General features: G+C 40.9%; 1 protein-coding gene across 2 annotated transcripts in view; it reads left to right on the forward strand.

Annotated features, from left to right (window-relative positions):
* The window catches only part of LOC142931500 (protocadherin Fat 3-like), a 122,032-nt gene that overhangs the window by 23,132 nt on the left and 74,825 nt on the right, over positions 1-24,075 (forward strand). For both annotated transcript variants that reach the window (XM_076075448.1, XM_076075449.1), the window contains exons 2-3: positions 3,632-3,955; positions 19,152-19,213. In XM_076075448.1, the coding sequence (XP_075931563.1) occupies positions 3,632-3,955; positions 19,152-19,213 (386 nt within the window). The remainder of the gene's footprint in view (positions 1-3,631; positions 3,956-19,151; positions 19,214-24,075) is intronic.

Genomic DNA, 24,075 nt, shown 5'->3' on the forward strand with positions numbered 1-24,075 from the left:
GGGATCCCTCCTCTGTTGCTCTCCCTAAGGTCTCTCCCTCTTTTCTCCCTGTTAAAGGGTTTTTGGGGAGTTTTTCCTGTTCTGATGTGAGGGTCCTGGGACAGAGGATGTCATATGTGTACAGATTGTAAAGCCCTCTGAGGCAAATTTGTGATTTGTGATTTTGGGCTATACAAAAATAAATTGAATTGAATTAAATTGAACATAGTCTCAGATAGGCTGAGAGCGGGATCATCTCTGCATAACAGGACAGTAGATTCGATTATCACTGACCTCAGCCTGATGTCTTTCAACAGCCAGACCACAGGACAACCACAGTCCACCTGAACGGACCAACATCCAATCATGAACACTAAAGCCAACTAAACCACATACTATTAAAAATGCTACATATGGAAGGAAAGCAGCGTAGAAACGAACTAAGAAGAACTTAAGGACAAAATAAACTCACTGGAAACCAAGAAGGCCTGTGATGTCGACAACATCCTAAATGAAATGATAAGAGTCACAGACCTCATATTCAACTTGACTATTCTGAATCTCTTTAACCTGATGTTTAGCTACGGGACCTTCCCCAATATGTGGAACCGAGGACTGATACCATCAGTCCACAAACGTGGAGACAAATTTGACCCCAATAACTACAGTGGGATCAGCAACCTCTGTAAAATCCTCTGTCTGATCCTCAACCACAGGTCTTACACGTCCTTACTGTGTCCTGCAAATCACAAATGACTTCTTACCAAACTATTGTACAACAGACTACATTTTCATCCTCAGCACACAAACTGACAACCAAATAAACACAACAATAGCAAATTATTCTCCTTATTTGTTGATTTAAAAAAAGGCTTCTATTTTATTTGACTGTATAGTATCTGCTGTTGTGGTGTTGTGGATGAAAAACCTTTATTCGTGTACATAAAGTCAATGTACACGAATAAAAAATGTCAACAGCCCAAAGCTGGAGGGTAGACAGGGATGCAGCTTGAGTCCAACCCTCTGCAGTGTGGACATCAATGACCTTGAGAGGGCATTAGAACAGTGTACAGCTCCTGGCAGCAGCACACACACACTGAAGTCAGATGATCTGGTGCTCCTCTCTCCAACTAAAGCAGGGCTCCTTGATCCTGTCCACAGTTCTGCAGAGCACAGTTAGGACGATACCCTCTAGTTATCCAAATTCAAAAGAGAGCTTTGAAATGTACAGCCAGCTAAAAGAAAGTGACCCTGACATGCTCCACAACAAAGCCCTCACCCACAGAGACTCTGGACAGATGTCCTCAGCCAGCAGGTTCTGGGACAGAAACCCCATTAAACTAAACCTTATGAAAAGAAAACAGAAAGAAAACTACTTGACTTGGAGAGAATCAAATAAAATACACAAAGCAAATATCGTCATACAACAATCCGTATGATTTCTGACCAAAAACGTAAACTATTAATTTCTGGAAAAGATTGTGGTTTGGGTTCAAATAATTATGGAAGTGGCGTTACTAAAATATGGAAGTTACGTGGCGAATAAATCAACGTTGATTTCTGGTTTCACATGGGGAACGAACAGCCGCCTCCATGGTGAAGGATATTTTTGTTTGTTGACTGACTTTTGAACTTCCTGCCAACTGTCATCAAGACATCAGAGATTTGCATCCCACCGATTAGAAACACATCATGAGATTTTGAAAACACGACAGCGAAAAACTTACACCAATGTGCAAAACAAAAGCAGCAAGATATGAATATTAAGAGCAAAAGCACAGCTATTCTCTTTGTAAGTTTCATTCTACACATTTGCCCTTACATATTTGATAACAATGCTGTAAATTTACTTATTCTATGTACATTTTTGGTCTTTATTTCACACAGACAGGCAGACACACAGACTTACAAACAGACATATACACACACACAGACAAGTGCAAGCTTTGCAATAGGTTTTATTAGTTTGACTTAAAATTACACACTACTATCACAATTGTTAATTCACATCAGGCAGGACTCACCTGAACAGGTCTCAAGACTGTCACAGTAGTGACACATAGAGACAGACAACCATTCACGCTCACATTCACACCAACATCTACATCTTCACCAATTAAACGAAGCTGCATGTCTTTGGACTGTGGGAGTAAGACAGAGAACCCGGAGATAACCCACGTTGACACGGGGAGAACATACAGACTCTACACAAAAGCGCCGTCGAGCCCGGGATTGAATCTGGGTTCCTCGTGCTCTGAGCCCACAGTGCTAGCAACCACACCACCGTACAGCCCAACTATTAACTAAAGTTGAATCGATTTTTATCAATTTATCATTCATCAATGATGGATATTTAAATTGTTAGCTGAATTTTTCACAACGAGGAATAAAACAAAGACTTCTTAGTATTCTTATAATTGTTGCAGCTCTTCATGTAGCTATTACTGTATATAAAGGCCAGAGCTGTACGTCGAACTATCTAAAGATACTCTGTATACAGGTCAGATTCTTCTGTATCTCTAGGGATGCGATTAACATGATCTGATTCACAAATACAGCTTTACTGTACCTCCGGGTTCTCCGGCTTCCTCCCACAGTCCAAAGACATGAGTCATCCTGGAAGCTGCAGCAGCAACACTCTAAATCTAGATATCTTATGAGCTTCTCCACTAAAGCATAGAGACAAATGGAGTGGCTAAAAGCTTCACACTTATATGCTAAAGATACCTGCGTGTGTGTGTTAGCATTAGCCTGCAGCATTCATGGGAAAGCCCATGAGGATTCCACATGGAAAGAAATGCTATTTGAAGAGAGTAATAACCCACTCATAGTCATTAGACTCCATGCCGCTGCTTTCCAACCTTCCAGTTGTGGATCAGAGGTAGACCTGGTCATCTTCCAATCAAAAGATCGGTAGTTTGATCCCACGTAAAATAAAACCCCATCTTTTTAGTCGGGCTTTTATGAAGCATTTTGTAGTATTATTATTTACAATTGATATATTACCATTTTTATATCTATTTTGTGTTATCAACGTTTATGTTGATCATTATGAATTATTTCGTTCTATTTCATTGTATTAACATTTTACTACTTTTAACGTCCTAAGTTCAATCGCTTGTAATGTGACAACTGGAGGCCGACTTGAACCCAAAAGCACAACACATAAACTCAAGTTCAGGTAGAAGGGGTTTACTTCAATATTGAGATCAAAGCAAAGGGTCAAACCAAGTAATCAGTCTGTGTAGCAAACAAATCCAAAGGGGCAGGCAAAAGGAATCCAAAAGAAGAATACAGAAATGAAAGCTGGAAAACTAGGAGAAAAACACTAGACAATCTGGCCGAGAGTGAAAGCAACTGAACCGGTATAAATATGAGCGACACATGAGGGAATAGGATGCAGGTGAGTCTGGGTGGGGAAAGTTAGGTGAAGGGAATGAGGTAACCTGGAGGGAGGGACTGGACCTGAAATGACAGACTTGTATGGGTCGTAGCTGCTTGCAGTGATTGACTGTGAGCAAAACCATAGAGATAAGGGTGCGTACAGTACAGACAGTCCCTTACTCTCTCCAAGCCATGTCTGGATAATGAGAAATGAAGCAGAGTTAAATACCCAGAAAGTAATTGCTCCGTTTGTCTCTTCCTCCACCAGGGGTGATCTACACTACGGATATGTTGGACCGCGAGACCAAGGACTCTTATTGGTTAACAGTGTATGCCAGCGACCACGGTGTTGTTCCCCAGTTTGAGACTATTGAGGTGTTCGTCCAGGTGGAGGACGTTAATGATAACGCCCCGCTGACCTCAGAGCCACTGTACCGGCCCTCAGTCCCTGAGAACTCTCCACGGGATGTTTCTGTGATCCAGATCCAGGCCCAGGACCCTGATGCCTCACCCCCTGCAGCCGCTGACAGGCTCAACTACCGCATCATCAGTGGAAATCCACAGAACTTCTTCACTGTCAACACCCGCACTGGTGAGTAATAGTGTGTATGTCCTCCTTTTAGATTGAGTGTCGGGTCAAAGTAGCTAACATAGGAGATGGTAGTTTCAGTCTAAGTGACTGTGTGGCTATATTGACAAAAACATATTTCAGGTTCAATTCTCTGGCCTGTTCAGATGAGTTTTATTCACTGCGAAGTGGAGTCAGAAGTTCACAACAAAATCGTCGAATTCTCTCACTAACCAGAGAAGCACTAATAGATAACAAGGAAGGGAAAGGGACATTGAAAGTCAGCACCCAAGTTATGTATTCTTTGTCAGTCCCATGGGGTGTGTTGGCTCTGAGAGAGAGCTGTGAGTAGCCATGTTGGTTGTTCACATTCATTCATAATGATAATTTTGGGAAGTGTCTTTGGAGGGAGGCCTGAAGGGACAGGCTGTCAGTGATAAAGACATGGAGACTTTCTCTCTCTACATGTTGGAGCTAGTGCTGCTAGCTACTTTCATTGGAAAATAGTTGGCAACACTGAACTGGGATTTTTGGTTGGATACTTTTTAAAATCTAGCGTTTCTTGCTAATTTCTCAATATTACTGTTAGGGCTAGACCTTTTTAGGGGAGACCCAGATGGGACTTTCGCTGCTGCAAACCTTCAGCAGCGAAGTCGCACCAAAAATTAACTGGATCCGGTTAACAATCAAAAAGTATTTAATAAACAAGAGAAGCTATAACAGTTGCAAACTGAATTACTCTATCGATATCAATATGTCCCCAGGGCAGAGTTCTCACAAGGCCCACTAAATAACAGCCCAGCTGGTCACCCAGAGTGGTAACGGCGCGAACTGTGGCAAAACCCTCTGGAACTAAGCCTATATTTAAAAGTCTCTGTCCGAAAGTTTAAATGTCCAGTATCAGCCTCTGTGATTGGCCGAAATTCAATAGCCCCTCCTGGCTTCGGGCAGTTATCATCTCAGTGTTTGGTTGAAGTCGTCCGGACTCCTCCTCCTGTGACCTGCTGGTCAGTTGTCCATCCCTCTGTTCTCTGCTGCACCTCTGTAAAGCCTCACTCAAAATTATCTCTTTCTGACCCTCAAAACTATTCATACATATATATATACATATATATATATTTGCTGTATTATGCTGCAATGTGTCATTTTGTAACTTTTTTGGTTAGTAAAAAATGTACCGCGGCTCAGAAAAGGCTGAAAAACACCGGGCTAGACAGTTCGCTCACCTTTAACATGGACATAAACTTACCGCTTTCTAAAGTTAGATCAGGAATAGTTTTTTTGTACCATAGCAAAACCTCCTTTACCCACTCTGCAAAGACCAAACCATACCACCATCTGCTTCGTCACCGGTGTCCTTTCAACACTCATCACTGCAACTCATCTGTACTCTTTAGTCAACTGGCCATCACTCCATATCCGCAGATTAATCCACTGGTATCAGTTCATCTATAAAACTATGATTGGTAAAAATCCCACTCTCAGTAACAGTAACCGCAATTTACGCTCTAGCAATTTCATCAATATGGTCATTCCAAAAGTCCGCAGCTTCGGCCGTTTGTTGTTCCAGTTTGCTGCTCGAAGCGACTGGAACGAGTTGCAAAAGAAGCTGAAACTCCAAACCCTCATTCTAATTACAAACGATAGTCTCTGATCACTGCAACTGTTTCTGAGTTTGCTTCTACCTGAACACTGTTTTTATATATTGTACATATTATGATGTTGTAATTTTTGTATAAGATTGATTGAGATGTTTCTATGTTTTACATTACAGTTGCTTTTATCCAAAGTCCCTTACAATTCAGATTCTATCACAATTCTACACCGTAGGCACAGCTATCTACAGGAGCAAATTTGGGGTTATTAAGTGTCTTGCTCAAGGACACAACAAGCAACAAGCCTGAGCCGGGGATCAAACTGCCGATCCTCTGATTGAAGGACGGCCCTGCTATCCACTTCGCCACAGTCGCCCCCGTTTGTAATGACTTGCCTCCTGTTGCTGCTTTTTTGGCCAGGTCGTCATTGTATATGAGAACCGGTTCTCAATTGACTTATCTCGTTAAATAAAAGGTAAAAAAAAAATATATATATACTACTGAGTAGAAACAGAAATGAACACAATGATACTCTATCACTACGTTTATGCCAGACTGCCAAACTGTTGAAATCCTGTGAGGACACAAATTCTAGTATATTCCTGTACCAAATCAGACATGGACATTTATCAATAAGTCTGTCTCTCTAACTTACACTGCACTGCGCGATAAAAAGGGAAAGAAACGGAGGGATAAAAAAAATGCTATTTGGATGAGAAGATGTACAGAGAGAGACCTCAGAGCTGTTGTTCTACACTAAAACCTGAAGATTAGGACTATAAAATAATATCTACATCCCAGCAGTACATTGCCTAGTATAGTTTTTATTATTATCCCTCTCATTTGCACATGTGATGTTAACAGTCCTGAAGACCATCAACAGTTCCAGTTTTCTGATGTTTCCTCATTACTGGCATTCAGTTGGGTGATAACACCACAGAACATGCATCTAATTGGAGGGACTTGGAAATAATAGCATTTCTATCGTGTGAGTGGAATGAAGAGGGACTGAAGAGAAGGAGTAGAAGGCGGATGGATGCTGGGAGAAACAACTGCAACAAGGTCTGGGAACATTAACTTATACATCCCCTCTGCCCGCTGCCTCACACAGTTTGTTCTGCACAAACGTCGTGGGGTGGAGAGAGGGCAGATATAATTGGCTGTTGCTATTTTTATCTTTTCTTTAGTCAAGATCTCTTTGCTTAGAATTTGCAACTATTCCACCCATTCATCTAAAGCAACTACTCGTCTCTCTCTCTCTTTCTGATTTATTAATAAGTTATCATAATCAATCAATCACTGAATCTAGCTTCACTTCCTTTCTGAGCTGGTTGAAGAAGAAATAGCTCAGAGTGCCAGGGCTCTCAATCTGTGGTAGAGCAAAGAACTGTGGGATGGCAGAATTTCCTGATTTCCCAAACGATGGTCTTGTGCTGGGAGACAGGGAAGGAACCTTCATCAACAACTAAGATTACTGGAATTCCTGAATGGAACATTTACATATATTCTACATTCTGGGAAATAAAGGTGCTAAGTAGAATCATATAGGGTTTTCGACTTCCCCATAGGAGAACCACTTTAGTTCCTGTTCAAACCATTCATAAAGGTTCCACCTGGATCTCTCCAACATAAAGGGTGTAGGGGGGGAGGGAAGCTTAATCTTACAAACAACCTTGAAAAACCCTTTCTTCATAAAAGGGTTCTTCAGAAGCAGGTGGATCTGGGCAGAACCTCAGCTCTTCCTGAAGCCTTCACACTTATATACAAGGTGAATCCCCAAAATCCCCGACATTCCGCTGTACACCTTGTACAGCGGAAAGTGGTTGGTGTGAATTGAGCCAGTTGGGCCATCGCTTTGTGTCATTGACCTTTATAATCCTCTGCTGTCAACCCGCCTCCTCTCTCTGTGTATGTTTACTCTGTAAGTAAATTGTCGGTATTGCGGAAGCCTTAAGCCTTAAGCCTAATTCTTCACACAGGCTTCAGTAATCCTATCTATATGGTAATCAACACACACACACACACACACACGTTGACTGATGTGTTCCATTGTGTGAGATTTGTGTTCCCATATATTTAAGTATTCCCACTTCATCACTGCTAGTCATTTCTCTATATCTTGTTCCCCTCATCTTCTTCATGTGCCTCATCTCTTCTGTCTTCTCATGTACTAATAACTAAATCATGTAACAATGTGCTGTCTCTTTTTTTAATCCTCAACATACCAACTCCCTTTTTTACATGTTTTATTTATCTAATGTCACTTCACATTGAGTTCTTACTCATCATTTATTTCAGCCACATAGTGCAACATGGGCTGCACGGTGGTGTAGTGGCTAGCACTATCACCTCACAGCAAGAGGGGCCCGGGTTCGATCCCCGATCCCGGGTAGTCCTTCTGTGTGGAGTTTGTATGTTCTCCCTGTTGCAGCGTGGGTTCCCTCCGGGTTCTCCGACTTCCTCCTACAGTCCAAAGACATGCAGCTTAGGTTATTCGGAGACTCGAAATTGCCCGTAGGTGTGAGCGTGAATGTTTGTCTGTCTCTACATGTGCCCTGCGATGAACTGGCGACCTGTACAGGGTGTACCCTGCCTTCGCCCAATGTCAGCTGGGATCGGCTCCAGCGCCCCGCGACCCTGAACAGGATAAGCGGTTTGGATAATGAATGAATGAATTAAATGACTGAAAATGTTTGCTGGGTTAGCTGCATGCACTACATGATCAGAGCTGATAGAGAGTCTTCATAGATGTACTTAGGTATTAGACATTTTAACAAACAGACCTGAGATCTGCAGTAATACAATGGGAGCTTACTCGACCCAATTAAACCCACATTAATATAATATGGACCCGTTAGTAGATGTTAGGAGATGCTTATAGTTCCCATAACTTCTTCATTATTATGATGAATTGTGTTTTATGATGTTGATGCATGTCATGAGAAAGTGGGGCATCAGTGTTAAGTGTAAACCAATGAGCTATTACTCATGAGGCAGTTTGAGGCTTTGTTTGTGATGGTCTATTGGTTACTGCCCATTACAGCAGAAGGTCGCCTTTAGAAAGCTTTAAAAGGACTTTTTAGAGACAAATGAAGGTGACAAAACATTTTTTAATGATCTTTCCAGGGAACTCCCGAAATTTTGATCTTGAGGTTTTCAGAGGGTCCTAAGGCTACATCCACACTACTATGTTTTTGTTTTAAAACCGATATCTTTTGCTACGTGTTGCTGACCTAGTTGTCTAAATTAGCAGCTGTTGAGCAGTTAAATTCTGCATCTTATTATTCTACTACTAGCTTAATGCCCAGGAGGAAAACTATTATTTGAAAGCTTTGTGAGCAGCACTTCCAGCGGCTTTATCAGCCCTAAAAAATTGAAATTAAAAAGCAAATTACAGTAGGACAAAGTGTTCGAGCAGTAGTTTAGACTTCATCCACTAGCCCAGTCGGAGCTTCTGTTTTCCAACAGTTTACTTAGAGTTCAGGATTAGTTTACTCTGATTTTACTGTTCTCTCTATGTGTTTTACTTCCAAAGTGTTAACATAGCTAAACAGCCAGCCAAACTCCTTTTCAAGAGCCAGGAATGCGAGCGTGCTTGCTCCTTTATTGACTACATACAGATTAAATCAGGTTGACAACGTTGAATCGGAGTGAAACTAGAAAAGAAAATACAAAATATCTTAATTGACTGCAATATGAATAACGGATAAATATAAACAGCCATATGTTCACATTTACCTTGAAAGCCTCCTTTTGGACAGACTTGAGTATAACCAGCTTCGCTTTTGTCAACTCTTCTTGAGTACGTGGTGTGGCAAACCAGGGGGAAAAGCCGAGCCAACACAGCACAGGAGGCGGATCCCCAAGCTCAGGTTGGGGGAGGTGATAGAGGGAGTATACTATCCGGTGCAGGTGCTGCAGCCACTAGGCACATGGCAGTGGTCACACCTGCAGCCCATGAGCTAATTGGAAGGAGCATATATTCCCAGGGCTGTGAAGCAGGAGCGGCAGACAGACTGGGCAGAGGATACAAGGATCCCCTGAACCTCTGGAGAGGAGCTTCAGCAGACCGGAGGTAATTAAGCGGACTCACCTCTCTCCTCTGCTCTGCCCAAACAGGACGGAGGAATCGTCTCACACTGGGTGTAGACCGAAGGCCAAAGACTCCGACCGGGAGGAATCTTTTGTTGAGTTTGACCCTATCCCGCTTTACCCTACCCTGTTTATTAAAGGACACTTTTTGTTACATGGCTACTGTCTCTGAGTCACCTGATTTATCGATGAATCTTGCCTCCACGTCCCCCGGGTTGCCACAGTGGTTTGTTGCACTGATGCCATCTTTTGCATGCGTCTGTCAAGTCCGACTTGTGTGAACGAGTTTGATGGATCAAGAAGGAAACTGCTGTCAGCAAAGAGTCCCGAAGTGGAGAAGCGTTGGAACCTTTCTGTAGTAAGTTTACCTTCACTTATGTGAGTAGCAAGGGTGGTCAGTTGAGGTCTCACATCTACATCTGTTTCAGGATCCACCAGCTCAATAGACTCATCTGTATCAGGCGGAAGTGGTTTGTGAAGGAAGTCTGGTCCTGTAAATCAGAATCAGAACCGTTTATTGCCATGGTATGTTGAACATACAAGGAATTTAACATGACGGGAGGTGCAAACAATCAGTGAAAGTAGAAACATATTAAAATTTACAGAGATATAAAGTAAGATATCAAATAAAGTGAAATATAAGAAAGTGCACAAACGAACAGATAACAGGACTATAAACAAGTGAGATGTAAGTGTAGTGTAAAGGTGTGTGACCGGTAGGAATTTGTCCTGGGGATGAATATCCCAGTACCCCAGTAGGGGTCCCGGGCTCTGTTAATGAGCTCGACTGCGGATGGAAAGAAGCTGTTTATGTGGCGTGAAGTCTTGGTCCTGATGGACCTCAGTCTCCTGCCAGATGGGAGGGGCACGAACAGTTTTTGTCCAGGGTGAGAGGGATCGGCTACAATGAATGGAATGGAATGGGTGATACAGAGGCATGGGCCCCTGCTGGGCTGGGGGAGGGGGACCTGGTGGTCCGGGGCTGGTTATGGAGCTGTGGGGGATGGAGTCAGGGCTGTCCCATTGTCTATCAAAGCGACAGTAGAACTCGTTCAGCTCGTCTGCCAGGCGGAGGTCGTTCATGGAGTGTGAGGCTTTTGGCTTGTAGTTGGTGATCTGTCTGAGGCCTCTCCAGACAGAAGCAGAGTCATTTGCTGAGAGCTGGTGTTGCAGTTTCTCAGAGTACAGTCGTTTAGCGTCTCTCACCGCCTTACTAAACCTGTACTTTGACTCTTTATACAAGTCCTTGTCCCCACTCTTAAATGCCTGATCCTTTTGCAGTCTTAGGCCATGTCCACATTACTCCGTTTTTGCTACGTTTACACTGAGCGGTCACACTACGCAGCAGTTTTGGAGCACCCTAAACGGAGGAGTCTGAAAACTCCCCCGAGGTTGGAGGTATTTCAAAACTCCGGGGTTTTGGTTGAGTGTGGATGGTCGGAAACGGATGTGTGTTAGAAAAAATGAGCCCGTGCTCGCTACTGGATTGGTTATTAGCAGCCATGACGTCTCCGTCCCTGATTCGTCACACTCACTATCACGTGACCTGTACCCGGAAGAAAACAAACAGGCAGGGCGACCAGCGATTCATTTCAACATGGATAACTAATTTCAAGCGTTGCTAGCAGCTGTTGTGCAGTAAAAGTCTGCATTTCTGTGGAGGAAGCAGCTGTTATTGGAGCAATTAGCGAGCGCCGTGACCAGCGGCGTCATCAGCCCTATGGAGCGGCCAAGCCAGTTAGCCGTAAATGCTATTCAGAGCTACGAGTGAGCTACGTTGTTTTTAGATTCTAATGAGAAGAAAAAACGCTGCTTCGTTTTACTTCTTCCGTTTGGTAGCCTTGAGAGACCTTAGTCTGTAAGTATGTCTGTATGAAGCATGAAAAGATGTACGAAGATATATTATATTCGCTCTTTTAGAATAGCATTTGTTGTATTAAATGCTAATCGCGGTTAGCATTTCCCCATTGGCGGTAATGTTAAAATTAGTTTAGAAGCTAGCTAGTCGGACATGTTACATGATGTTCAGAGCTAGAGTTGTGCCCTAAAAGATGGAGCAATTCCCCCATGCCCTAAAGAATTGATAGAGGGCGAAGATGCTGTCCCTGTTTTTCTGCTGTGTGACCCAGGTTAAAACGCACTTCTCCATTCATTGCCTCTACCTGGAAACCGACTGCTTTCCCTCCAACCATTTCAGTGGTCCCAGCACAGGTTCTCATCAGGTACGGAGAAAGTCCACCTTGAATACCAAAAAGCTGGAAAAACTCAGATCTGGCCAGTGAACGATTGCTCTGGTCGTCAAGGATGGCATACATCTTCACTGAGTGCTCTCATTGTCCTTGTGGAAAAACACTACCAAACTTATCTTTGCGCAAGATCGTGCATGAAGACCTTCTCCGCAGACCTCTGTGCACTTTGACGTCACTTCTAGAGGGTCGCTGCTTCGCTGCGCGATGTCCGACTCTGCTGTAGGAGACATCACTGGTGAGAAAGTGGTTTCCGGATGCATGGCTGTGATGTGTCGGTTACTCTCACACTCATTGCATTTTAGCTCCACTGTGCATTCCCTGGCCATATGAGTTGTAGAGCAGCACCTGAAACATCGCCTGTGTTCCTTGAGTAACCTTTTGTGTTCTTCCAGTGGCTTCATTTTAAAGGCTCTACATTTTTCTAGGGGATGAGACTTATTGTGAAGTGGGCAGTACTTGGCTGCATCGTTACTGCCATTTTTAGTTGTCTGAGCTCCATGCATTGAGCTTGACTCTGCTGTATGTTAGGTTCAAGGAACCTCTAGACTGTGGGGAAACCGCATGTAATCCAGCCTCTTACACAAAGAGAGCCGGTTTCAATTATAAACAAAGCTTTTAATACCTCTCATGCTAAAACAATTGCATAGTGGAGTACATTATTTACAGTTACACCGAATATGACCTGCTCACCCCAAAAAACGTTACCACCCACCCAGTGGTACAGGAGCAAGAGGCCGGAATTTCTTTCTCTCCCGCCTTACATAGTTCAAAAAACATCCCATAATGTCCGTAGTTCCTATTGGCTAAATCCAGCTGGCTCCTCCTCCTCGCAGGACCCTCGCACGGGTATGACCTGTAATTGCCTGTCTAGAAATCTATCTGTCCCTTACTCCCAACATACTATTCTTTACAGTTTAAAACATTCAATGACTGTCTTTTATGGCTTAACACTTCTATGGTAAACATTCTATATAAAGATAAGGATTTGCAACTTTTGGCAAAAACCTTCAGTTTCACAAGCAAATATAAAGGTGCTACTAAGATACACTTCTACAATTATGAATCTTCTAATTATGTATTCCAAAACACTTCTAATTATGATTTCTTATTTATGAATCATTAAACACTTCTATTATAATTTCTTAAAACACAGTTCTAAACCCAAATTTCCTACATGTAGTGGACACGTCGGTCTTATGGACCGATAGAGCAGCCTTCATACCATCTTGCCTGGTTATCAGTCTTTCACTGTGGTAATGAGTGTGGCTGCTCTCTGTTAAAACAAAGCTCGCATCATTACTGGCCTTGGCTTGACTGTGTCGAAAGTCAGCAAAGAAAGAGAATGGTGGAAAGCAAACACTATAGCGTTCTTTGTAGCTCAAACCAGCAGAAAGCCATTTTTCTTGTAGATTGGGGGGCAACTTTTCTACGATTGGTTTAATGCCACGGGGTGTGTCAAGGTAACTAAGACCAGGTAAGTAACCATCCTCTTTGGCAGAAAGGAGCTCCATGAGTAAATCACTAAGTTCTCTTAGTTTGATATTTTCCTTCGACGTGAGACGAGGAAGGCTGTCTGCTTAAATATTGCATTCTCGATCACTTCAGGGGTTGCATTGCACTCTTGAAGTCTAGTCAAAGACAACTGAAGTGCGGCTTGTGGGTTGGTAACGTAGATGGCTCGAATTCTCTTAATGTGTTCAGAAATTTATTTTCCAAGTCATTTTACCAACAGATCTAACTCTTCACTGGCTGTTAGCTCTAAGCCTTGAGTTGCATTGAAAAGGGAAGACTGCCATGCTCTGAAGCTCTTGGGGCGATCATCGAATTTACTGAGCCCTGTGGTTACTAACTCTCTGTCGGCCAGATATTTGGCAAAGTCTATGATGTTAGCAGCTGGAGTAATAGCAGAGTCGTGTGTGTTGTTCTTAGAAAAATAGGCTGGATGACTCTGGCACGTCAGTGCCTGAATGCGCCTGAATGAAGAGGAGTCCTGCTCCTGATTGGTCTTGTTGGAGGAGAGAGGGTGTGAGATGGGATGATCTGGCAGGTGTCTCTGGTATCCTGATGCTGACAAGTACTCAGTCCGCTGAGTGGGCCTTGGCATTGTGGGCAAGACGTTATGGTTGTATGCAGGATTTAATTCAGCCGCTTTCTGTTTCACTGATGGTGGTGACACTTTGATGTGGAAAGGAAGTGATGTATCAGGAGGAGGTGTGGTCAGGTCGAAGTCCTCCTGAGCCTGATGTTGCAGATATGCCTCTGTTTGCTGTCTGATTGTCTCTAGTGAGATGCCGCTCCTAGCACTTTGCATATCCTCACATGCTCTACCTGCAGCAGCCTCTAAAACTTCTGCCTCTGCATTCCCAACAGCAGCTGCTTTTTCAAGTTCCAGTGCTGCTAAGTCTGCTTCTAGTGTAGCTTTTTCCAAATCTAATTTGGCTTTGTTTTTTCAGTTCCAGCTCCTTTTGTGCAAATGCGACTCTGGTGCGTGCAGCTTTAGCTGTGGCTCTCGCTCTAGTAATATCAACAGCCTTATGTTCACATTTACCTCGAAATCCGAACAAAAGTCACTATTCTTAATCATTCAACACATGAAGAAAATAAAACACTTACAGCCATTGCTTTCTGAGAAATACAGACAAAAGATTACTGTGGATTAAACATGGGATGCCACACAGAGACCATGCTCCCTGCAGTTTACAGCTCTCAACTTCCTACTTCCTGCTTCTCACTTCCTGCTTCATTACAGGTGTCAAAATAAAACCGCTACACCCATTTATGCATGAAATAATGTAAACACATTTTAACAGTTAACTTAAACACTTCTTCAGCATATAAACATATTCTGGGCAGAATACTGATTCAGGGTTAGTTTATTCAGAGTTCCGGGTTAGTTTATTCCAGTGGTGGGCCGTCAGGGCCAGCAAAGCCTTCTCTGCTGGCCTAAACAGAATCACAAAGTTATAGCTATTTTATAATTCTATAATTTTTCTTAAATACACTACATGTATTATAATTTATAAAAATATTTTTCCCATTATCTTATTTTCTCATTGCACAGCTACTGTCTTCCTCAGTTGCTCTGCTTCCAGTGCAGCTTGTTTTAAGTAGAGCTTTTATCCAATCAGATTTCACCTCTGTGTCTCGAAGTAAGAAGAGAGGCCCGAGGCCTGCAGACTCACAAGTGAATCCCTTTGCAGTTTAAGTGAATGGGGACGATATTGTTGATTGTCATCGTGTTCAACCAATCAGATCTTTAGTTTGACATGTTGGGCGTATTCTTTGACATGCCAGAGCCTGCTAGCTGGCCTAGCCATAGGTGATTGGTCAGTGGGCTAGTGTGACATGTTGGGCGGTGACAATCCCAATATCTGCTGCCTCTGTCGAGCGGACATTTTCAGCCCTCAAACACATTAAAACCTATTCAAGAAATAGAACTGGGGAGGCTCGACTGTCTTCACTGGCGTCCATGAATCCAGAAGGACTTCTTACTAGAACTAAAACGCACGGATGTACTGAACAACCGTGAGATTGAACTCTTTGTTAACAAAGAAAGGAGGATGCACTTTGTCTTTAAATAGTGAACAGCAGCTTTGGTAAGTTAAATGCATTTGTTTTTACATCTACAGTAGCTTTAATATGCTTGTTTATATATTATTAGTTGTCCAACTTGTTTTTATGAAGATGGATTTTTGTTTGGTTTTATATGTGATAGGAACCATTGTTACATCCAATGTTGCTCTGGGGACATATTTAGCCGGTGCCTGTGTTGGCAACTTGCTCGCTAAATCTGGCGACTTTCCAAACCCTCATGGTGACTTTTTTTGTCAAAAGCTACTAGCGACAATATCAATGACAATAGCGACTTTTTCTGGTGCTATTGGAGACTTTTCTGGTGTTTTGACTGTCGTGAACGAGCAGCGGGTGCTGCCGTGAGCCGCCCCAAAGCACTCACAGGCGGGTACTCTCACAGAAGCCTTGCGCAGCAGTCCCAGCTGCAGTCAGAGCAGAGAGGAGACGCACTCGCGGCGTATTCTCTGCAGTTAGTGTATTTATAGGTGTTGGCTTCATTTTTACACAAAACAAATAATAACCGTAGCTGTGTTTCAGCTGCAGGACAGCAGTGAAGGCCCAGGTATAAAATGCACAGCCCGCCACTGGTTTATTCAGAGTTCAGGGTTAGTTTACTCAGAGTTCGGGGTTAGTTTACTCAGATTCAGGGTTAGTTTATTCAGAGTTCAGGGTTAGTTTATTCAGAGTTCGGGGTTAGTTTACTCAGAGTTCGGGGTTAGTTTACTCAGAGTTCGGGGTTAGTTTACTCAGAGTTCGGGGTTAGTTTACTCAGAGTTCCCGGTTAATTTGTTTAACCTGCTTTCTGGGCCCACTTTTCTTCTAATATTAGGCCCACTAACAGAGCTTTTGGTTTAAATCTTGGATCCCAGATAACTTTGGCATGATTTAATGTTTTGAGAGCATCTTTTATAATATTGACATTTGAAGTCTATATCAACCTTTTTCCTGACTTGTTTGATCCAAAGATTTCCAATACTCCACAGCGTTGTGAAGTCCAAAAGTTAAAAGTTTTTGAAAAAATGCACATGTTTTTATCGAACAAAATATTCTGCTTCAATCCATATTTGTTAGCATTTAACCTCAACATTTTCACTGCGGTCAAAAAAATGTTTGCTCTCCCTCCACGCACACCAAAGGAAGCAGCACTGATGACTTATATTTATTAAAGAAAGTTGATTTATTAAAGAAAAACATCAACTCATTTTATAAAATGAATCACTTTATCCAAATTCATGATAGGATACATTGACAAGAAGCATAGGCTTATTGGATTAGAATTGCAGCCTTCACCTTTATTATTGATGCTTAATGAATACTGTGGGATCACTATTTTCACATCATGGAGTGCTTTTTGGGGTACAATGTAATAATCTAATAAAAAAATGCTTTATTTAAATACTGACCTGATGTTGGTTACTAACTGTCAAAGGTTCAGGTCAGCCTAGTTAAGAGTCAAACGCAAGCACACATGTGCGTCTGCATGGCTGAGTAGTACTAATCAAACACAGATGTACATACATACATACAGACATGTGGGACTATAAATAAATGCTCACATGCACGTATACGTGCGTGTCCTAATTAGTGTTTATTGGAGTCCAGCTAGTGAAATGCTAATGCAGACAGGACAGCTGCTGAGAACTAAACACTCATAACATGCAATGATGCAACATGATGATGCCGGAATGTTGTTGGTTTTTGTTAATTAGGTTTCTGTCAGAAGGGGGGAGGGTGGGTTACTTCACAACAGATGGTGTGTCTTTGTGTGGTGAGGTGAATGAATTGTGTGTGAGTTTACTCAAATTTTGCAATCTTTTCTTCAGCATCTAATTATAGAAGTGCAAGCATGTCTGTGTCGGTGTGTGGGTGTTTTTATAATAACATGCACTGATGTCTGGGCGACTGTGGCTAGCGGCCAGTGGATAGCAGGGCCGTCCTTCAATCAGAGGGTCGGCGGTTCGATCCCCGACTCCGGCTCTGCTAGTCGCATGTCGATGTGTCCTTGAGCAAGACACTTAACCCCAAAATTGCTCCTGTAGCTGTGCCTACGGTGTAGAAATAATATAGAATCTGAATTGTAAGTCGCTTTGGATAAAAGCGTCTGCTAAATGACTGTAATGTAATGTCTTAAGGTCTTGATGTGTTTATTAGTGAGTGTGGGTGTGTATGTGTTACTGAGTGAAAACAACAACTGTGAGATGTTGCGGGTATGTGTGTTTTGTCATTTGTGACTTTGATGCTGACACAGCAGCTGGATGCATACAGAGAGACAGTAGTTAATAGACCCACTGTGCGTGTGTGTGTGTGTGTGTGTGTGTGTGTGTTGTGTAGTTGTTGAGTGCTGTCACATCCTGCTAATAAATTGACACTAACAGATGCAGGAACTGGAGTCAGATGCTCCTGGCTTGTTAGCATGTCAGTCTGATGTCTAATGTAACATAAACTCTACTTCTCCTCCAAGACCATCACCTCCGTCACCCACTCCACTCTCACCACCTGTCTCACTCATATAAAATCATGGATGCAACAGAACTTTCTCAAACTCAACTGCAATAAATCTGAAATGCTCATCATCGGCCCTAACTCCCTCACCCGTATTTTGCAAAAGGTCAAAAATATAATCTACCCTGGTTAAATGAGTATCATTGGAGGTTAATGAAGCAGAGACATAACATTGAAGTGATAGAAGATAAATAACCAATAGCTACAATCTTGAATTCATCCTTGTAGACTCGGTACAGTATTTGGCCAAGAATTTTGGTGTGGGATTAAGTGTCTGAACCTGAAAAAAACAGTTTTCACAATTGAAAATGTCTTAGAATCTGCAGTAATAAAAGTCCTTGATCTTAGTCAATAGTTGTCTTTAATATTGATTTGTTAAGAAATATAAGTTTATAACTTTAACTCATCTGATAAATCTATCCATAAAGCTTGTATTTATTATAGTATCCTCCCTGTAGCTTCTAACATGTCATTTAGTCTGTCATTTAAATGAAGGTGAATTTTCTCTACACCAAAAGCATCATTTAATAGACAGCAAATAGATTTTGTTCAATATATCAAAAGTTATCTTGATAAAAGTGGTGCTGTTGGAAGCATGATTTTAGATTTGACACAATCAATCCTAATGTTTTACTTTCAAATGTCTACATTTTATTTATCTGTTGATGCCCTGTACTGGATGAAATCCTTGAAAATAAGCTCTAGTACATATAACAATGTACTAGAGTCGGTGATGCGTGGTCCTCATATGCTAGTTGTACAATAGGGGTCGCCCAAGGGTCTATTTTAGGGCCAATCTTATTTGAATGTATATTAATGATCTTCCTCAAGTATGTTCAGATGTTAGCATCCAAGTGTATGATCATGATACTGTGATTTAAACTTATGCAAGATCTAAAGAACATGCCTCCCTCCTCTCCCTTTTTTAAAGTCCTCTTTATTATTCAAGCAGCAAGCTAACCCACAGTCAGTCAAACATGTACCAACATTCAAAACACTAATAACTGCATCTGTGGCTCCCTCTCTTTCTTCCTCTCCCCTTCTCTCATTCAATGTTAATAGAAAAAGCCATCGTGTCTGACACCTACAACTAATTACAATGTCACTTTGCTCATTTGGCTTACTGGCACCACGGAGTGTGTGTGTGTGTGTTTGTGTGTCTGTGTTTGTCTTTTATCTAATTGTTTTCTCTACTGTTTTCTGTCTCAGGTCTGATCACCACAACCTCCAGGAAACTGGACCGTGAACAACAAACAGAACACGTTTTAGAGGTGAGGACATGTGTGTGTGTGTGTGTGTGTGTGTGTGTGTGTGTGTGTGTGTGTGTGTGTGTGATAAGCGATACAGGACAAAGAATGAAAACATCAGTGTGATAGGGGCAGCAGAGGGTAGATGATAGACACAGCTCTGAAGGGTTTTGCATTGGTATTATTGTAAAAATATATATTATTTTATTGATAATACTTAAGTGATGAGCGATGACTCAATATTAAGCTTGTATCTCTCTAGTTTGTAGAATCGACTGACTTTTCATTTTCAGACAGCAGAACACTGAGAGGTTGAAATAATTGTTGGAATGCTGTTAAGCATTCCAACTATTGTTATCATGTTTCTTTATTCTTCTTTATTTTATTTTTACATTTCTTCTGTACGTTTTTTCAAACTCTTCTGCTCCTTCATATTTTAAGCTACAGAAACCGTTCGAATATCAAAATGTTCAGCTCTTTCAGGAGAGGGGTGCTCTCATAATTATAATCTTTAAACTTTTTGAATTATTAAGCTTTTTGCACATTTTTCTTTGAATGGGTTTCAATGGAGAAAATGTTCAAATCCTCTTCATCTTTCAAATCCTTCTACTTCCTCATACTTTCAGCTACAGACACCATTTAAACTTTAAAATGTTGAGAAAACCCTGATCTATTGCCGCATTATTCAGCTTTTTGATATCTTTTATACTTTTTGAACTGCAGCAATTTAATTTTTATGATTTTTTCAGCCCTTTTCTGACTTTATAATGGGTGTGTATTGCGCAGTTTAGAGTGCGTGATGTCACCGCTAGAGTGAAGAGCAGCTTGAGATTCTTGTGAAAAAAACATTTGTCTTTTGCCACTGTGTCCACAATCTTCACTCTTCATGCATCATTTCTGGATGTAGAAGTAGCTAATCTTGTCCTTGTCGTAGACAAATGACTGTGGAATCCCACAGATTTACACATTTGACACAGAAGCCTGTAATTGAGAGGAAAACCAACTTTCTGCTCCATAGAGACCAATGTTAAATTTAGCTTCAAAAACATCTTCCACAGAACACGGTACCCCATTTCTAAATCGCCAGTTCAGCCACATTTTTTACACTACAGACACAATTTTTACAGGATCTGTTCTTCAACTCTTCCTTCCTCTCATTTATTAATATCGGAGCAATAGGAGCTACGGTTATGGGAGTTTTGAGGATTTGTTTGAGAGGTGTTTCCCTGTTTAATCTCCATGAAAAGGCTGCAAGGACACAGGTGTTTCTGATTAAGCTCATTAGTGATGTTGATAAACACACAGACTCACAGACACACACGCACTCCTCTATCTCTCTCTCTCTCTGTGTCTCTCTCTCTCTGTGTCTCTCTCTCATAGTCATTCAGGTTCTTAGAGATCTTTAGAGGATCCCCCCCCCCCACACACACACACCCCATTTTAAAATAAAAGCCCCACAGAATGAATTCTAACTGAAATGCTTATGATGAAGCCTGACATTTAATAACCTGTTTATGTTTATCTAACATTATGAGTCCATCTCCTCTCCCCTTATCTCCCCCCCCACACCCCATTTCAAAATAAAAGCCCCACAGAATGAATTCTAACTGAAATGCTTGTGATGAAGCCTGTCATTTAATAACCTGTTTGTGTTAATCTAACAATATGAGTCCATCTCCTCTCCCCTTCTCCCCCCCACACCCCATTTCAAAATAAAAGCCCCACAGAGTGAAATATAACTGAAATGCTTGTGATGAAGCCTGTCATTTAATAACCTCTGTTTATGTGTCAAACATTATGATTATGTCTCCTCTCCCCCCCACCCAGCCCCACCCTTTCAAAATAAAAGCCCCATGGATTAACTGTATGTAAACATTAAGCTCAAAATTAGACTTTTTCAAATACTGCCATTACTATTACTACTACTGTTATATTATATACTACGACCACTACTACAGCTATTACTACTTCTACTTCTACTACTTCTTCTAAATACTAATACTTTTACTACTAATGATACTTCTACTACAACTACAACTTCTACGACTACTATTACAAATATCACTACTGCTACTACTTATTATAATGCTACTAATACTTCTACTACTAATAATACTTCCACTACAACTACAACTTCTAGTACTACTACTACAAATATCACTACTGCTGACATTTTTTAAGCCACAGAAACCATTCGAATATCAAAATGTTCAGCTCTTTCAGGAGAGGGGTGATAAGACTTTTCATATTTGTAATCTTTAAATTCCTTCAAATATTAAGCTATTTGCAATTTTCTTTTGAATGGGATCTCTATGGAGAAAATCTTCAAATCCTGTTAAACTTCTTCAACTTTCAAAGCCTTCTTCTTCTCATACTTTCAGCTACATATGGCTTCATATTTGTAATCTTTCAACTTTTTGAATTATTAAGCTTTTTGCAATTTCTTTTTAAATTGGATATCTATTTTCAGCAATGTTTTTGAGATTAATTTCAGCTTTAAGCATTCCAACGCATTTTCAGCAGGAAATGCATTTTCTAGTTGTTGGAATGCTGTTAAGCATTCCAACTATTGTTATCCTGTTTCTCTTTATTCAACTATTTCTTCCGTACGTATTTTGCTATCTATCTCCTTCCACATTTTTTAAGCTACAGAAACCGTTCAAATATCAAAATGTTCAGCTCTTTCAGCTCATGTGTGCTATGACTTTTCATATTCATAACCTTTAAACTTTATGAATTATTAAGCTTTTTGCAATTGTTTTTTTGAATGGGTTTCTATGGAGAAAATGTTCAAATCCTCTTCAACTTTCAAATCCTTCTACTTCCTCATACTTTCAGCTACAGACACCATTTAAACTTTAAAATGTTGAGAAAACCCTGATCTATTGCTGCATTATTCAGCTTTTTGATATCTTTTATACTTTTTGAACTGCAGCAGTTTAACTTTTATGATTTTTTCAGCCCTTTTCTGACTTTATAATGGGTGTGTATTGCGCAGCTTAGAGTGCGTGATGTCACCGCTAGAGTGAAGAGCAGCTTGAGATTCTTGTGAAAAAAACATTTGTCTTTTGCCACTGTGTCCACAATCTTCACTCTTCATGCATAATTTCTGGATGTAGAAGTAGCTAATATTGTCCTTGTCGTAGACAAATGACTGTGGAATCCCACAGATTTACACATTTGACACAGAAGCCTGTAATTGAGAGGAAAACCAACTTTCTGCTCCATAGAGACCAATGTTAAATTTTGCTTCAAAAACATCTTCTACAGAACACGGTACCCCATTTCTAAATCGCCAGTTCAGCCACATTTTTTACACTACAGACACAATTTTTACAGGATCCGTTCTTCAACTCATCCTTCCTCTCATTTATTAATATCTGAGCAATAGGAGCTACGGTTATGGGAGTTTTGAGGATTTGTTTGAGAGGTGTTTCCCTGTTTAATCTCCATGAAAAGGCTGCAAGGACACAGGTGTTTCTGATTAAGCTCATTAGTGATGTTGATAAACACAGACTCACAGACTCACAGACACACTCCTCTCTCTCTCTCTCTCTCTCTCTCTGTGTGTCTCTCTCCCTCTATCTCTGTATGTCTCTCTTTCTCTGTGTGTGTCTCTCATACAGTCATTCAGGTCTGACAGCTTTTTACAGGACTCCCCTCCCCCCACTCCATTTTAAAATAAAAGCCCCACAGAGTGAATTCTAACTGGAATGCTTGTGATGAAGCCTGACATTTAATAACCTCTGTATGTGTGTTTCATACTTTCTGATTCTGTCTCCTCCTCCTCTCTCCCCCACCCAGCCCCACCCTTTCAAAATAAAAGCCCTATGGATTAACTGTATTTAAACGTTAACTAGTACTTATTCTAATGCCAGTAATACTTCTACTACTAATAATACTTCTACTACAACTACAACTTCTAGTACTACTACAAATATCACTACTGTTGACATTTTTTAAGCCACAGAAACCGTTCGAAAATCAAAATATTCAGCTCTTTTCATATTTGTAATCATTAAATTCTTTGAAATATTAAGCTATTTGCAATTTTCTTTTGAATGGGATCTCTATGGAGAAAATCTTCAAATCCTGTTAAACTTCTTCAACTTTCAAAGCCTTCTTCTCATACTTTCAGCTACATATGACTTCATATTTGTAATCTTTCAACTTTTTGATTTATTAAGCTTTTTGCAATTTTTTAAAAATTGGATATCTATTTTCAGCAATGTTTTAGAGATTCATTTCAGCTTTCAGCATTCCAACGCATTTTCAGCAGGAAATGCATTTTCTAGTTATTATTATATTTCTTCCGTCCCACCTCTTCTGCTCCTTCATATTTTAAGCTACAGAAACCGTTCAACTATCAAAATGTTCAGCTCTTTAATGACATTTATGCTATGACTTTTCATATTTCTATGTCTTATGCTTTATGAATTATTAAGCTTTTTGCAATTTTTATTTTGAATGGGATTTCAATGGAGAAAATGTTCAAATCCTCTTAAACTTCTTCAACTTTCAAATCCTTCAACTTCCTGATATTTTCAGCTACAGACACCATTTCACCTTTAAAATGTTGAGAAAACCCTGATCTATTGCCACCTTATTCAGCATTGTAATATATTTTACACTTTTTGAACTGCAGCAGTTTAACTTTTATGATTTTTCAGCCCTTTTCTGCTTTTATAATGGGTGTGTATTGCGCAGCTTAGAGTGCGTGATGTCACCGCTAGAGTGAAGAGCAGCTTGAGATTCTTGTGAAAAAAACATTTGTCTTTTGCCACTGTGTCCACAATCTTCACTCTTCATGCATAATTTCTGGATGTAGAAGTAGCTAATCTTGTCCTTGTCGTAGACAAATGACTGTGGAATCCCACAGATTTACA

This window comes from Anarhichas minor, unplaced genomic scaffold (assembly GCF_050575085.1).
Source record: "Anarhichas minor isolate MPS153535 unplaced genomic scaffold, ASM5057508v1 ptg000052l, whole genome shotgun sequence".
Taxonomy (NCBI): domain Eukaryota; kingdom Metazoa; phylum Chordata; class Actinopteri; order Perciformes; family Anarhichadidae; genus Anarhichas; species Anarhichas minor.